This window comes from Chlorocebus sabaeus, chromosome 18 (genome assembly GCF_047675955.1).
Source record: "Chlorocebus sabaeus isolate Y175 chromosome 18, mChlSab1.0.hap1, whole genome shotgun sequence".
Lineage (NCBI taxonomy): Eukaryota > Metazoa > Chordata > Mammalia > Primates > Cercopithecidae > Chlorocebus > Chlorocebus sabaeus.
The window spans coordinates 35,842,625-35,860,723 of NC_132921.1; the positions used below are offsets into that span (position 1 = coordinate 35,842,625).

General features: G+C 36.6%; 1 protein-coding gene across 5 annotated transcripts in view; it reads left to right on the plus strand.

The window, feature by feature from the left end:
• HDHD2 (haloacid dehalogenase like hydrolase domain containing 2) overlaps window positions 1–18,099 on the plus strand; it is a 49,030-nt gene that overhangs the window by 13,104 nt on the left and 17,827 nt on the right. For 3 of the 5 annotated variants that reach the window (XM_007974106.3, XM_007974107.3, XM_037982355.2), the window contains exons 2-4: window positions 8,542–8,652; window positions 9,993–10,201; window positions 13,234–13,318. In XM_007974106.3, coding sequence (XP_007972297.1) covers window positions 8,552–8,652; window positions 9,993–10,201; window positions 13,234–13,318 — 395 coding nt within the window. In that variant the 5' untranslated portion in view covers window positions 8,542–8,551. Of the gene's footprint in view, window positions 1–8,541; window positions 8,690–9,992; window positions 10,202–13,233; window positions 13,319–18,099 lie in introns of all 5 variants that reach the window. The other 2 variants (XM_037982356.2, XM_037982357.2) reach the window with 2 other exon arrangements.

The following is an 18,099-nucleotide window of genomic DNA, read 5'->3' on the forward strand; positions in this document are numbered from 1 at the left end:
TTTTTTTGAGACGGAGTCTCGTTCTGTCGCCCAGGCTAGAGTGCAGTGGCACGATCTCAGCTCACTGCAAGCTTCGCCTCCCGGTTTCATGCCATTGTCCTGCCTCAGCCTCCCAAGCAGCTGGGACTACAGGTGCCTGCCACCACGCCCGGCTAATTTTTTGTATTTTTAATAGAGATGGGGTTTCACCATGTTAGCCAGAATGGTCTCGATCTCCTGACCTCGTGATCCGCCCGCCTCGGCCTCCCAAAGTGCTGGGATTACAGGCGTGAGCCACCGCGCCTGGCACCTTTTGTTTTTTAAACATGTAGGCATTATGATAATTACATTAGAAGAATAAGAAGCCCTTATAGGGCTGCTTATGCAGTCTCTTGTTTCTGTAGGTGCTCCCTTACCATGACTTGTTTCCTTAGGTTACTTGCTCATCATTGTTAGAATTTAATTTGATTTTTTTTTTTTTTTTTTTTTGAGACAGGGTCTTGTTCTGTTGTCCAAGCTGGAATGCAGTGATGCTATCATAGTTTGCTGCGTCCTTGAACTCCTGAGGCCAAGCAGTCCTCCCACCTTAGCCTCCCAAGTAGCTAGGACTACAGGCCCATGCTACCATGCTTGGCTCTTTGATTTTATTTATGGGATTTCTTTGCTGTTTGGGCTGAAAACTAGTATTTTGAGGGAGGGTTTATATTTGCTATAGCCAGGCACCTGCTAGTCAAGGTCACACTAATTAAAATCTTGAAGTTTTTCTGAGGCTTATCTTAGGTGATGTGAATTTGGTCTGCAAATTGAGCCCAGCGCTGGTTTATGGTTCCAAATTCTCTGCAGCACTTTCTACCTCCCACCCCTTTGGGCCACGTTTCAAAGCAGTTGATTTTCTTGTAGTCAACTGAGACAAGGTAGGGAGGGAGTGCCTGGGATAGGTTTATTTCTGGCTCACCCTTACAGTGAGGTCTTGGTTTTTAGGTCAGAGGATCTGTCTCTTCAGATGGGCTCTGAGTTTATATTTTATTCCCTGAAGAGGCTCATGGGGAAAAAAGATAACTGAAGGTCACATAGTGTGACAGATACCTTTGGAGCCAAAACAGGCCAGTGTTCTGCTCATCTCCTGAGTTCTTGTTTTATTCAGATCTAACAATTCCTTTTTTCCTTGCACCTTGTGGCTTACACACACACATGGGTGCACACACGCGCACAGACACGTGTATAAGTTTTTGATCTAGTATTGTTAGGTTTTATTTGGAGAGTTAATTTGATTCTTAGCCTGCTGTATTATGGAAGCCCAAGTTTAAAGCGATTTTTAAAAATAAGCATACCAGAGTTTATTCAATAAATGTTTACCCTTTCAAAGTAGTCAGGGTAGGAAACGATAAGCTTCTACATTGCTCAAGATATTTTTGGATTCCTATTTTGGAATTGCTTTCAGAGCTAGTACATATTCTTTGGGATATTTTTATTGGTTACAATTTGTATGCTTTAAAGATGGATTTAATTTTGGAAGTTTCAGAATAAAGCCTGCTGAATGAGATGGGTAGTCAAGGATGGTAATGCCACTTGGAGTTAAAAATAAAATGGAGCCATTGGTTAATGAAGCTGATTTTCATGTGTGACACATATGCTAACATTGATGGTAATTCCTAAAGAAAAATCCCAAAATGTTTTGAGTAATAGTTATTTGAAATAAACATTTATCATTTCTGGTTACCTTCAGTTAACTAGACAAATAACTCTACTAGCACACTGCATTATTTCTTAAGCATCATGGGTAGTTGTGTCTTTATTGTGATGAGGAAATAGTAAAATACAAATTGTGTATTTATGTGTGTGTGTGTGTGTGTGTTTTAGGGATATAGTCTCACTGTGTTGCCCTGCCTGCACAGTCATAACTCACTGCAGCCCCACACTCCTGGGCTTACGCAATCCCAGTAACTGGGACTACAGGCACACACCACCATGCTTGTCTACTTTTTGTTTATTTTTTACAGAGATGGGGGTCTCACTTTGTGGCCCACACTGGTCTCGAACTCCTGAATTCAAGCAATCTTCCTGCCTCAGCCACCCAAAGTGCTGGGATTACAGGTGCGAGCCACTGTACCTGGCCAACAATCTTCTTTTAAAAGAGAAAAATAGCTTCTTGGACACGTGCTTTCAAATTTTTTCATTAAATTTGTATTCCTTTTGTATATCTAATTTTATACATTATTAATAACATTCTTTGCATTAATGCAATAGGTATTTTATAAATAATATGCCAAAGATCTATTTAATATTTGTGTGGTATGTCTGGTATATTCTGTGTAGGGAGGTAAATTCTGTTTCATTTAAGAATAGTTTGTCGGGTGCATTGAACCTTTAGAAAAAGTTAGAAGGCAAATTTAGTAACAAATCTTTGTTAGTAATTTCTTCATCTGAGCACCATCATCTTCAAGAGAAGGTAGTATCTGTGTAGACATTATCTGGACCTTGGTTTTCCCAACCAAGGTGTAAAACCAGTGTGTGTAGAAAGAGGGGTGAGGGGTGATTCGAGAGCAGATAATCTTGAAGATCCCATGTAGCTGTAATGTTCTTTTTGTTCATTACTTAAATACTTATTTATGGTCTGTTCTCTTATTTTTATATAATCACATGTATTTTCCTCATTATTTTTCTTTCTCGTCAGAGCCCACTTTTGCCCTCACACTTCTAAATAGAAGCATATACAAGTTTTTTCTTTATGAGAACATATGTACTCACTTTCTGTGACCATATAGGGCATAGTGTTATGTGTACGTCTCTGTAAGTGGAATTAAGGGTGTTTAGCTTGCTGGTTTTAGGGTTTTTTTTTTGTGTTTTTTTTTTTGCCACTCTTCACCAGTAGGAATCTCCTCCCCTAGCACAGGGTCAATAAACTTTTTCTGTAAAGGGCCAGATAGTAAGGCTTTGCAGGCCAAAAAGTAAAATTGAGAATGTTAGGTAGATATCTAGGTAACAGGAAAGAAAATTTTTTTCTACAAACTTTTTTTTTATGAAATGAAAAACATTTATTTATGGAACTAAAGCTTTAATTTCATATTATTTTAATGTATCATAAAATATTATTCTTTTCTTTCCCAATCATCTAAAAATCTGTACTAGTTCATTCTCACGCTGCTATAAGGACATACCTAAGACTGCGTAATTTATACAGGAAAGAGGTTTAATGGACTCACAATTCCACATTGCTGGGGAGCCTCACAATCATGGCATAAGGCAAAGGAGTAACAAAGGCATGTCTTACATGGTGGCAGGCAAGAGAGCATGTGTGGGGAACTACACTTTATTAAACCATCAGATCTTGTGAGACTTACTGTCACGAGAACAGCATGGGAGAACCTGCCCACATGATTCAGTTACCTCCCACTGGGTCCCTCCCACAACATGTGGGGATTATGGGAGCTGCAATTCAAGATGAGATTTGAGTGGGAACACAGCCAAACCATATCAAAATGTAATCAATTATCAGCTTACAGGAAAAGACAAGGTGAGTCTGGAGCATCATGTAGTTCCAAAAGCAAAGAAGTGCTCAGAAAACAAAAGGATGGAAGCACAGGAGCCAACCTGAGAGAGCTCTCAATGACCAAAGCTAAAACAATTTCAGCGACAAAATAAATGACATAGTATTAGCTTATGGCACAAAGAACAGAATAAATATCTGTGAGCCCATACAGATTACATAAATAAATGATTGAGTAAATCAATAGAGAACAAGTCTTTCTCACTGAATAATTTGAAATAATATATGAGGATACTCCTGTTTTTAGAAGGTAGAGTTTAGTTCCTCCCTCCCCTCTTTAATGACTCAGCCCCAAAGAATAAAATGTGAAAGGGAAAAATACTGAATGTGGAAAAACCTGACAAATACCATAATTTATTAAACTAGCCTTCTGTTGATGGTCATTTAGGTTGTTTCTAATCTTTTAGTATTTGAATCTAGCAGTAAGTAAAAAAAGATAATGTATCAGGACTGCATTGGATTTGTGCAGGATTTTATTATTATAATAATATGATATAATATAATATTAATTGACCTCATTGACAACTTAAGGGGAAAAAACGTGATCATCTCATTGCATACAGAAAAAGCAGTAGGTAAAATCCAATAGCCATTTATGACAAAAATTCTTAGCAACAGGGAGTAGAAGAGAACTTTCTTAAATGGCTAAAATATCAGCAGAGTCCTACAGCAAGCGAACTTAATGTATGAATACTAAAAATATTCCTTTAAAAAATCAAGAATATAATAAGGATGTATGCTATCACTACTTCTATTCAATTATGGAGTTCCTAATTAGAATAATAAAACAGAAAATAAGAAAAATAGAAAAAAATTGTCACTCGTGGTTGGTAATTATTGACTACATAGAAAATTCTCTGTGTAGACAATAATTTTCTATGTAGATAATAATTACCAACTACAAGTGACAGTTTTCTTTTTTTCTTATTTTAGAACTAAAGTTTGGGGCCAGGTGTGGTGCCTCACACCTGTAATCCCAGCACTTTGGAAGGCCAGGGTGGGAGGATCACTTGAGCTTAGGAGTTAGAGACCGGCCTAAGAGACATAGGAAGACCCCATCTTTACAGAAAAAAGAAATTAGCCAGGCGTGGTAGTGCATGCCTGTGATAACAGCTACTTGAGTGGCTGATGTGAGAGGATTGCTTGAGCATGGGCAGTTGAGGCTGTAGTGAGCTGTGATCATGCAGCTGCACTCCAGCTTGGGTGACAGAACAAGGCCCTGTCTCAAAAAAAAAAAAAAAAGTTTGGAATGATTAAAGGATATAAGACAACAACAACAACCAAAAAATGTATTTTAATACAGCAACACCAAACTGTTAGAAAAGGTAATATAAAATACTATAGCAATGATAGAGTTGTGTCTACAAATATATGCAAGCCATTTATGTAGATATTTATAAAACTAAAAAACTTATGTGAATGGAGAGATACAGTATGTTGATGGATAGGATGGCAATATAATAATGATCTTATTTCCTTTAAAAATAAGTTACCCTGATACTGCCCTGTAGATTAAATGCAGTTCTAGTCATAATCCCAAAGGGTGGATCTTGGTTTTGCTTTTGGTAGAGTGTAAAAGGCACCAACATGGCTGAATCTCAGAAATACAATGTTGAGCAAAACAAATCATGAAAATTGTGAAAGAATGTGTACATTGTGATTTCATTTTTATAACATTCTAAAATGGTAAAACTAAGAAAGTGGTAAAACTAAGCAATTGGTAAAAAATATGAAGAAAAGAAACAAAATTATTATCACAAATTAATTGTACCAGTTACTTCCAGGAAATTTAACTGACCAGATTCTTACAGGAGGCTTCAGCAATATTGCCATTAGTTCTATTCTTAAGTTGGGGATGAGGTAGATACATGGAATTTCGTTTTGTATAACTATTACCATTCTTGAAGAAAACATTCAAACTGTTTTTCCTCTGCTGTCACACCAGCACAACAACGGTCAATACAGAAGACTTCTGTGACCCCAAAATATGTGGAGATTTTTCCCCATCAGCAAGCAAGCAATCAGTTCTGCTGCAGATACCAGTTGGGAGTCCTCCAATTCAGTTCCAACACTGTCTGCCTGGAGGTAGTGTCAGATCCCACAGGTTGAGGGCTTAGTCTCCAAGACTGCCTTCTCCATTTTCAGACACCAGTCATGAGTCCTGGCCTGTGGAACTTCTTACCGACTGGCTTCAAGTTGAGGTTTTCACACGTCCCACTTTGGGTTTGATTAATTTGCTAGCACAGCTCACCAAATTTAGGGAAACACATTTATCAATTTATTACAAAGGGTTTATTAAAGGATACAAATTAACAGCCAAAATGAAGAGATACATAGGGCAAGGTCTGGAAGGGTCCCCACTGAGAGCTTCTGTCCCCATGGAGTTGGGGTGTGCCACCCTCACAGCACGAAGGGGCATTCTTGTTCACCCTCTTGTCAGCCTCCATGTGATCAGCTCCCCAAAAGCCCCCATGGATCCCTATCAATGGAGACTTCATTGGATAGGTATGATTGAAGTATGCGCAACTGTGTGAAAATGTGATTGAATGTAAAGGGCATGATCTAAACCCAGTAAGGCCTGTTTAGATTGTTCTTGATCCCTCTGCAGCATTCCTTCCTCCAGGGTATGAGACAGAACCTCTCTGGAATGAGGCTCTTTTGACCCACAATCAGATGAGAGTTCTGCCTTGGGCAGGTGAAAAGCAGGCAGGAGAAGGTCAGAGATTCTGTTCACTTCAACGAAGAGTATGGGAGTTATGAGCCAGGAATCGTGGACAAAAACACTTTGTATATTTATATATCACACTGTTATTAGGTATGAAAACATCATTCTTTTGCCCACTTTGATAAGAGATCTTGTATTTTTCTCAAACTTTTTATGTTGAAAGTTTGTAATAGTGCAGTAAAAACCGTATATTCTTCACCTAAAGTCACTAATTGTTAATCCTTGCTCCCTTGGCTTTATATTACTCTCATGCATTGCATTTAGTTGCCGTGTCTTTTCAGACTCCTTTAATTGATACAGTTCCTTACCCAGTCAGTTGTTTCGTACAATTTTCTTTAATTTGAATTGCCTGACTTTTTCCTTGTGATTCAACTTGGGTTGAACATTTAACTAGGAATCCTACACAGGTGATGTTGTCTCTCAGGAAGCACATGATGTTGGTTTGTCCCATTTACTGGTGTTAATTTGATCATTTGATTTAAAGTTTATCTGGCAGGTTTTTCCACTGTAAAGGAACCTTTTTTATTTTTATTTTTATTTTTTTTTCTGAGACAGAGTCTCCCACTGTTGCCCAGGCTGGAGTGCATGGAGTGCAGTGGTGCGATCTTGGCTCACTACAACCTCCGCCTCCCAGGTTCAAGTGATTCTCCTGCCTCATTCTTGTCCCTCAGCCTCCCTAATAGCTGGCATTACAGGCACCTGCCACCATGCCCAGCTAATTTTTGTATTTTTAGTAGAGATGCAGAGATGTGGTTTTACCAGGCTGGTTTTGAACTCCTGACCTCAAGTGATCTGTCCACCTCGGCCTCCCCAAAAGTGCTGAACCACTGCGCCCAGCCCTATTCTTTTTTTTTTTTTTTAAAACAAGAAGTTCATGTAAACACCAAGATGCTTGACTTGAAGGGAAAACTAGGATTTTTTTTTTTTTTTTTTTTTGAGTAATTTATCCCTACTTAAAGACAGATTGCCCTGTATGTAACAGCTACGCAGGAAAAGTTATAAAATTGTCTTTGGTTTTACATTGATAAATGAAAAACCTTAAAATTCTCTAATTGAACAAGATATGCAGGGATTTTTATGGGGTTTTTGGTGGTGGTGTTAAAACAGAGCAAAATAACTTACTGAAATGTAAAGATAGCTGAATGAATATGCCACTAATGGAGAAAGGGTATTTTCACAGAATCAGTGTTTTTCCCCATCCCATCTCCACTTGATGTCAGTTAGAACATACCACTGGCTATTTAGTTTAAAAAATGCAATATGCTTGTGCACATATACCAGTTACTTTAGGTACCATAAAGGAATGGGGAAGGAGGAAATGAAAGAATAGAGAAAACTACTGTAGTCATCAGGATGTGGTGGAATCAAATTGCCATTTTTTGGTTGAGAATGTAATCTTCGTCTGTAAGAACAGAATTCTGGAGTAAAGAAGCAGGTTCCCTTTTCGCTAGACACCTCCTGTCTGCTACTGGAACACAACACATCCATTGTACCTTCAGCTTCTGTTTCCAAATGTGCACGTGTGTCTGTTTCATTGATTGATTGCCCATCAAATTGGAATCTCATCTGCCTCATTGACAATGCCTGTCATTCACATTAGTCTTTCATTAGTTTACCAAGTGGCGTATGCCTCTTAATCTTAAACTGCACCACAGAACCATCCTGCCCGGCCACCTTCAAATTAATGTGATCATTGTTCTCAGTTTTGACTTCTTCCTTGGGCTTTTTGTTGGCCGTAGTGACTGCCAGAGTCTCCTCAGCTGCTGCTTCACAAAAGAGGTACCATGTATGCACCAGGAGTGGCAGAAGAAGGAGGTGGTAGTGGTGGACGAGGGAGAGCCATGTATTCTGTTTCAGGTTACAGGAGCAAAGAAGGGCGATTAGAATGTTTTCATTATACATTACCAAAGATGAAGAAGACTATGCTAATGATTTAGTCCTTTCATCTACCCATTGTTTAGAGTACATTATTCTCATGTTTAAAAATAAATGAATGGTTCACCAGAGTTCTTTTTAAAAACCTGAAAGTAAATAATGATATCTCTGTAAGTGTTTTCCTTCCTATAGTTTTCATTCAAGTGTTTTTTTTTTTTTAAACCTAAGTATTGTAAAAGTTTTATGGATCAAATTTTGGATTTGTAATTTTTAAAACCAGTTTTCTCCAAAATGGAAGCGACTTAACACTAAGCAGGATCTTTCTGGATATGAGTGATATTTTTGAAGACTTAGCAGTTTTTAATTGTCCATTGTTTCCTAAACTGTATTTTTAATTTCATTTGCTCTCTCCTAGGGAATGAAGGATGGCAGCACGCCGTGCATTAAAAGCTGTTTTGGTAGATCTCAGTGGCACACTTCACATTGAAGATGCAGCTGTGCCAGGCGCACAGGAAGCTCTTAAAAGGCAAGCTATCCTCCAGGTTCAGCTGACAAATATGTTTGTAAGTGCCATTTTACCACGGCAGATCATTAGCTAAATGGATGGCCTTAAGATGGCATTTTACCAACTTACCATATATAGGAACTGCCTTGGGTTTAGCTTGAGGATGTATGCATTATAATTTCCTCCAAACATTGTTTTCTAAGCCTTTATTAGGTTTGGCCTTTTGTTCCAGTCTTTTTGTTCTATGTGTATGTCATTTTCTAAGTCAGTAATGTAAATGTGGGAATGACAACTCGAGATTCTACAATATGGAATAAATACCATTGGAAAAAATCACAAATGAATCTTGGAATCACAAAATAAAGCACACACAGACAGGCATAGTGCTGCTCTCTCTTGTTTTACCTAAGGTCTAACATTGATTGTGCAGCTCCTCAAATAAAGTTTAGCTAAAGAACTTGAAAATTTTAAATTATTTCCATCAACTAAACGCTTTTAAAGGTTAAGGACTGTCTTATATTTCTCATCTACCAACCACAGTACTAAACAGAAGTCTGGATACAAATGGGATACCCAGTAAAGGTGTGTTAAAGTAAGAGGAATGTGAATGTTTGCTTCTGGGTGTCCTGAAAAAAAAATCAACTCATCACAACAGAACTAATAATGTATATTAAGGATCTTTATCCTAAAATAATTTAGAGAAGTTTTCAAAATCAGCAATATTTAGTATGTGGTACGTTTTTTCCAACCTTAAAATGTTCATAGGATGGTGTTAATCGGAAAATCTAGTGACTCATATCACAGTGCCAGGTATTAGGGCAAAAGATTGACACAAACCTCTCTTTCTTTCAAGGAGCTTACCTTTCGTTTGGGGAATCAAGAAATACATAGTTATATATCTGGCAGGCATCAGTTGGGGGTTATCAATTTAGTTAGGAGTCATGATGTTCATTTTATAGGTGGAGAAGCTTAGTGGACAACATGTTGTTTAAAGTAAAAAAAAAATCTATTGCACAGTTGGACTTTATCTTGACTCCTTGACATGGTTTCTGTCTGAGTTAGCCTTTTTTAGGGGAATAGATGTCTGTTAATCAGTGTGCTCCTGTTGGACAGGGCTTTTACTGCTTTAAAGATGAGCTTTCTACTGTAGATTGAAAGAAAAATCTTTTTACATCTGGTGAACATTGACATCTGTAAGTAGCTATGTAAACTATAAAGCTGCCATTCTGGAGGGGCAAGAGGCTAGACATTGTCATGTTGCTGGCCATAAAAACATTTGGCACAATTATAACAAATAAGGAGATTCTGTAGGGCCAGAATGTAAAAGCTGCCTTTTGACATCTGAATTTTGCCCTCTCCAGATTACGTGGTGCTTCTGTAATCGTTAGGTTTGTGACCAATACGACCAAAGAGAGCAAGCAAGACCTGTTGGAAAGGTTGAGAAAATTGGAATTTGATATCTCTGAAAATGAAATATTCACATCTCTGACTGCAGCCAGAAGTTTACTAGAGCAGAAACAAGTCAGACCCATGCTGCTAGTTGATGATCGGGCACTACCTGATTTCAAAGGTAGGGGAAATTTGGAAAGTTTAAAGACTGGATATTTATATGTACTTACAAATCATTTTTAAAACTGGATGTTTAGAGATGTTTATTATGATTTCCCCGTTATTATTGAAACATTTGATAATACTGATACTTTGGATCTAAATTGGCATTTCCCAAACCTTTTTTGACTGTAATCCATAGTAAGTGAAACACATTACTTAGTAACCTAATATGTATCTGTATGTGTGTCTTTATGTAAGTTAAGCAATACTTACTCTTGCTGTATAACATGTATTCTATTTTCTTTTTGGTTTGATTTTTTTGTTTGATTATGATGATGCTTAGAGCCCTCCAAATTAGTTTTACAATCTAATAATAGATCATGACCCATGGTTTGAAAAAACACAGGTCAAAATTACTTTGAGTATTATAAGCTAATCCTCAATGCAGGAGCCACTATATTAACTTGATTAAATGAGATATACCAGGATCTCTTTGTTTAATGTTATTCTGGATAGTGTGAAGTTTTTACATTGAATATGAAATATTTTTCAATCAAGAGAAAAGTGTTTCTCTTTGGAAAAGTCAACAGATTCTGGAAGAATATCATAGTTTTATGAAGCTTTGCCATATTCTTTTCTGAGGATACTCGGAGTGCAATGGCACAATATAGAAAATGGAGTATAAGTTCAACATGGCTATAGAGTTGGGCAGACCTCAAAACTAGTACTAATAGGAAATATGCCAATGTATCAATCAGAATTATTGTTTGCAAGAAACAGAAACCAACTTTGCTGAATTAAACAGAAAATAAATTTATTAAAAGGATCTGAGTGCTGACAGGAATATAAAATGACACAAAGCCTATGGAGAGGAATTTGGCAGTAGCTGGCAAAATTACATATGAAGCAGCACTTGTAAGAATCTATCTCTAAAATATAGATACAAAAATACACAATGACATATGAACAAGGTTATTCATTACTACCTTATTTGTAATAACAAAAGATTGGAAACAACCCAAATATTCATCAGAAGGGACTGATTGAATAAACTGTGATATATTCACAAAATGGAATGCTTTGTAGCTGAAAATTAAATAATGATGAAGAGTTCTATCTCTTGATAAGGAGTGCTCTGCATAGGATATATTAAATGAAAAAAGTAAGGTGTAGAAATCTTTATACATTTTCTGTGTAGGAAAATGAAAAGAAAATGGATATACATATATATTTGTCTTATATTTGTAAAACGAAGCCAAAGAAGGATAAATGAAAAACTAATAAAAATGGTTACCTAAAGGGGAAGCAAGGGAGGAGGGGGATGGATTAAGAGAGGAGGCTTTTAAAAAAGTCCCCATTACATAGTTTTGACTTTGGAACCGTGTGAATATTGTATACAATGAAAAGACAATTAAGTGAAAAACCAGCCTCCAAATAGAAATGAACTTAACTCTGTATCAGGTTGGTGACATAACCACTCAGAGAAAATAATTACTTCAAATGACTTTAAAGTACAGTATTTTCACCTGTTCATTCATAGTGGGATAAATTCTAAGGACAAAAGAACTACAAAGAGATCTTAAACTGCATTCAGGAGTCTTATTGTTTTTAGTAATACTGTTTTGTTTTGTTTTTTTTAATTAAAGGTATATATAGGACAAAGCAAAGTAGTAACTATTAGATTTTAGTGTCAGTGAAAAGAGATGCAAATAATAAAAATCAAGTAAGTTAAGTAAAAGTTGTGTATTACTACTTTTGAATAGAAAATATAGTTACCAACTCCTTTTTCTCTTAAATAATACGTATTGTGTAATCTTCTGCTGGAAAAGCCTAAAGTAATGACAACCCAGTGCTCAGACTGGTATCTGTGTCAATTCCCACTGTAGTTCTTTGGAGAAATTACTGATTGCAGATCTGGACAGGTATCAGGTGAGTCTGGAATAGCTTATTGTGTTAGCAAAGAAACTACTGGAGAATACTCGTGGGTACTGGTAAGGAGGAAGTTGGAAAGCCTAGATGTCTGCAGCCAATAAGAGAGGCAAATAGGAATTGGCATATGGATAATCCATGGAACCTTTAATCAGACTTTTAATAATTATAATGGAGAGGCCAAGCGTGATGGCTCAAATCTGTAATCCCAGCACTTTGGGAAGCTGAGGCGGGTGGATCACCTGAGGTCGGGAGTTCGAGACCAGCCTGACCAACGTGGAGAAACCCCGTCTCTACTAAAGATACAAAATTAGCTGAGTGTGGTTGGCACATGCCTGTAATCCCAGCTACTTGGGAGGTTGAGGCAGGAGAATTGCTTGAACCCGGGTGGCAGAGGTTGCGGTGAGCCGAGATCACACCATTGCACCCCAGCCTGGACAACAAGAGCGAAACTCCGTCTCAAAAATAAATAAATAAAGTTGTAATGGAAAATGTACTTGTTTGATTGTCATGTCTGAAGTTCTAAGATGCCAAGGCCTTAAAACATACTTTAATTTTAAAATAATATTTCTGAAACTAAAAGTAGATAAGGCATTATGTAGAAAATTGTAGACTCTGCAGTGCATTTCATATTAATCATGAATGTGTTAACCTCAGTTGTGTCAATTAGAAAGTCTGATTTCCCTTGCCTCTTAGATTCTCAGTCCGTAATCAGTTGCTATTGATCTGATAGTTCATAGGGAACTCATGGCAGTTCTTGTTGATTGTAATCAGTAAAGCATTTTGAAGTAAGAAATTGTCATTTGTTTGAGGACATCAGGTTACAATTTTCAATTCAGATCTTCTGGTTACTGAGTACCCTTAAGACTATGCACAAGGAATATGGAAAAATGTTAGATTTTCTCTCTTTTTCCCTCCCAACCCTCTTCTCCCTCTCCCTCTCCTTCTGTGTACATTCTCTCATACTTCCAAAGTACACTGGGCAGGATAATCTATTAAATTTTAGATTATGGCTGTAGCAAAAGTTTGCACTTGATTGACTAAAACTGCTGTGTTTTAAATGTGGCATTGCCTTTAATTGCATTTTCAACAATCCATTTTTTTATTTTTTTCCCTTCCCAGGAATACAAACAAGTGATCCTAATGCTGTGGTCATAGGATTGGCACCAGAACATTTTCATTATCAAATTCTGAATCAAGCATTCCGGTAAACCTAGCTATTTATTTTTCATCTGATCATAACACTTTCCTTCTTCCTTTCCTTTGTCATTGTCATGAATGGGTTTATGTGTTTTACTTTATGGCCACCTAAATTGTACATTAGGACAGACATCTTCAAGATCAACATCAAATAATGTGTATTACAATCTTTTTCATGTGTATAATATGTTTTTTGTTTTTATTTTGTTTTTGAGACAGGGTCTCACTCTGTCACCCAGGCTGGAGTGCAGTGACATCATCACGGCTCACCACAGCCTCAGTCTCCCCAGGCTCAGACTTAGGTGCTCCTCCCATCTCAGTTTTTGTATTTTTAGTAGAGACGGGGTTTCGCCATGTTACCCAGGGTGGTCTCCAACTCGTGGGCTCAAGCGATCTACCCACCTCAGCCTCTCAAAGTGCTGGGATTACAAGTGTGTGGCAGCACGCCTGAGCAGCAGTTTGATCTTTTATTATTACTCCTATGATTCTTCACTGACTATGCTAATCTCCAAGGGAAAACAGTATCCAGGCTAATCCACCAAAAACAATACCTCCAGTGAGAATCCAGGCTATGGAAAAGAGTTGACACATTTGACCACACTTCAAAAGAAATTATTTGATGAGTGATGATGATATGGTGAACTGAATAGTGGCAGTGGAGATGAAGAAAAACAGATTCAGATACCATCAACATGTCTTACTTTTGAGTTTAGTCAGTAAAGTAGAAGAGTGAGTCAAGGATACATTGAGATTTCTAACCTGACCAAGTAAGATAGAGAACCTTTGGTTTGGGATTTAAAAGGTGATGAGTTTAGGTTTGGCCTATGGGATATCCAAGCGAGAGACATCAGTGGCTATGGGTAGAAGTAGAACTAGTACATATGATGTTATAAATCTTCAGTTAATGTGTGCATTTCACTTAAATGAACTTTTTGCTGCTACTTCTAGAAGGAAGGCTGCATACTTGTTCTTGTAGTTCCCAAGATAAATTGGATCAGAATTTACCTGCAGATCTGCTGTAGAATGAGATTGTGACTTTTCCTTTGGATTTTGTAATTTTTCATGTCTTGCCTTTTATTTCTGGTCAAACCATTAAACAGTATAATTTACCTTTGAATATATGTCAAGTATATAGTTCAAAATGTTGCATAGAGATATGTTGGACTAGCTTAGAAAATTTTTCTTGAATAGCCTGGCAAAGTTTTTGTGTTTAACTGTAAGAATGCTATAAAAAAAAAAAAAAACAACACCCAGAATTTTCTTACCAGTGCAAGGATCTATAAGAACCATTCTAACTTCTACATTATGTAGAATTCATTTCTTCATGTATATACTACAGAATTAGAATGTTTATAGGAAACTATAAAACTCACCAGCCAGCTTCACACATTTGGGCACATTATTTGCTGTTGATCTTGAAAATGGCTGTCCTCATGTAAAATCTATGTGGCCAGAAATAGCACTTTGAGAACAGCCACCTTAACTGTGTGCACATTAATTTTAGATTCTTGGTTAATGGAAACCACAACTACTTAATGTACTTTTATTTGTGACCGTAGTCACTGTGATAGTCAAGCCCTTGTTTAAAGGGAGCAAACTTACTTTTTATAGTTGGTCCGTATCTATTTACTGTAATTATTTCCTGGACATCCACTGTTATGTCAGATCACCTGGAGATGTACTTCAGTGTATATGGTATTAAAATTACTTTTGCTTCCCCTGCCTTTTCAATTATCCTACTTTGACTTTTAGTTGAGGAGGGAGAGACTATACCATCTGCTCCTTTATTAAGTTCTACAACTGTACCAATATCGGTTTTCGTTTGAAACAGAATCTATTATTTTTCTTCTGAATTTACTCCTACTACCTTTCACTCATTTATTTAACCACAGAATTCAAGGAGAAGATATTGATTGATTTAAGCTGGCAATTTGGGAAGGACATGTTTAATAGGAAATTGAGAGGTCTCTGTCTTAGATGAATACTAGACTCAGGGTAATAAAAATGTATGTTGACATAATACTGACTTTGTAATTGCTCGGATGCTGTCTAATTAGTACACTTTCCTAACCATATTGATTTTTTATAAACACTACATTTTAAAACATTACAGTGCACTTATAGGTCAACTCTCATTTCACAAATGCACTTAACAGCTGGGTGGAGAGTTAACAGAAGGATTTTAGGTCTTGCCCTTCTTTGCATATTGATGTTTCCATAGGGACTGCCTTCCAACCAATGACTGCAGCTATTTGGATTGTGTGTGGCAAATACAGACATCTCAAATGAACCACTGATTAGTTAAATTACTGTTTAGGCTGATAATGACAATAAACATTGTATTTTAAAGCCCATTGCATGCCAGCTTCAGAGGCATGTTACATCAAGGCAGATACATCAACCCTCACATTACACTGCATCTTATTTATTGTGTTTTTAATGGATAGCCCACCCCCACAAAAACGCATAGTACAGCCTTTCTACAAATACCTTTTAAATGCCTGAATGGAATTGAGAATTATTTGTTTGTTTGTTTGTTTGTTTGTTGTTTTTTTGAGACCAAGTCTCACTCGTCCAGGCTGGAGTACAGTGGTGTGATCTTGGCTTATCTCAAAAAAATAAAACAAAACAAAAAAACCCGAAGTTTGAGCATTTAAGTAATAGACCAATTATAATTGAACTTGATGATTACTGTTAGGAGGAAGACAAACAGGTCACTTACAATCCAACCTGAATTTAGTGTTAACAAGACTAAAAAATATCTAATCACAAAATCAATATAAATTAAGTTTAAATGCTCAAGAAAGAATAAATTAAAAATTACCTATAACCCTGCCACCTAAAGAGAACCACAGTTTACATTTTAGCACAGTTACTTTTTTTCTATACACATACATGTTTACACAAAATTTAGAATGTATATATATACTATGTAGTAACATGCTTTTAAAAAACCTAACGTATTGTGCATGCTTTGTCATATTCCTAAATATCATTCTGAAACCTATTTGATTCCTACAGTATACTCTATTTTAAGAAGCACAGTGAATTGCTTTGCCACGTGTTCCTATTATTGTTGGTATTCCAGGTTTTTGAAATTCATTTTAAAAAACTCCTGAGAACATGTTTGTTGAGCAGTATTTATGCTTTCTTTATGATTTTTTTTTTTCAGAAGTATAGTTGCCAGGCAAAGGAATTTTGGGGAAAAAACTACATGGAATTACTTAGCCTAGGAAAAGTTTGAGGCCTTTTTTTCCTAAATTAAGCAACTGTTCTCCAGCTCGTAGAGGAGCTTATTAAAATGTTATATACCTGAAGAGAAATGGCATCACAACTTTCACGTTTAAATTTATAGATGAAGCCTTTTTAAGAATAATGTATTTGAAGTTTTGTTAATGACATTCTTCCCATAATTGCTGTAGAGTTTGAGAGTCCTCCAAAAGTCTTAGAGATGTACAGGAATTTTTTTTTAAATTTTTCAGGATGAGCTTCTTACCACTATAAGTGGTCTTTGTTGACTGTTGGATTGCTTGCTTTCCCCCATCTCCTTCTTAAGGAAAAATTATAAGTTTAATTACTCCAGTATATTCAATCCTTAGTAAAGGGAAGAAAAGAAAGAAACACAAACAAACAGTAATGGCATCAGTACTGCGTTTGTACACTAACTCCTGAATCTTTTCTAAGTACTTAGAGCCCTGAGCATGAGGAATCTCAGAACAGAGTAGCAGCAGGGCTCAAATTAGCAGTATATCTATGGGCTTTTCCCATTTTTGAAAGGGATGACTCCTGTGCAGTGTTCATAATTAAAGTCCAGACTGTAAAATATTACTTTGGTGGTGAGAAATTGTTTAAGACTTCAGAACTTGAGATGTTTAAAGCATTTCATTAGTGTATGTAGGAGAAGTTTATATGCAGATCTGAAAATCATAGAATACAGAATCCAGTTGAGTATCAGAATCACTGCTCTTATTTTGTAGTTTGAGGATATATTTAGCAGGCAACTCCTGCTACTCTAAATATGATTTGTTTACATGAACAAACCATAAAAATATATTCTGTTACTGATTCTTCCTTTGAGGTAAACATGCACAGTAAGTTATACAGATTTTAGGTATACAACTCAATACAATTTTACACATAGGTATGCCTATATAACCCCCACTTGGTGATCAAGATTAGAACATTTTCAGCATCCTTGGTGGCTCCCTTTCCCAGTCAGTACCACTCCTTCTGCCAGATAACCACTGTTCTGACTTCTGTAATTATTGCCATTTCTTAATCTTCATATGAATGAAATAATAGAATTATAGCATTTTTCGGTCTGCTTTTGAGATTTATCCAAGTTTTTGCATGTACCAGTACTTTGGTTTTTATTTTGCTTCTTTGTTGTTGTTGTTTTGTATAGTAGTAGTCTATTATATGAATATCCCACAATTTATTTATTCATTCTGCTGTTAATGGACATGGGTTGCTTCCAGTCTGGGCTGTTGTGAATAAAACTGCTGTGAACATTCTTGTATATGTCTTTTGGGGGACATGTGCATTCAGTTCTCTTGGGTACGTATCTAGAAGTGAAATTGCTAGATAGTAGGATAGGTAATTGTTTACTTTTAGTAAATATCGCCAAACAGTTTTCCACAGTGATTGTACCAAGTCATACATTCTTGCTAGCTACAAATGAGAGTTCCAATGCTCCATATTCTCTATTTAATAGTAGCTATTCTGTTTGGTGTATATGGTGGTACCTTTACTGAGTTTCTATTTGTTTTTTTTTGTTGTTGTTACTGT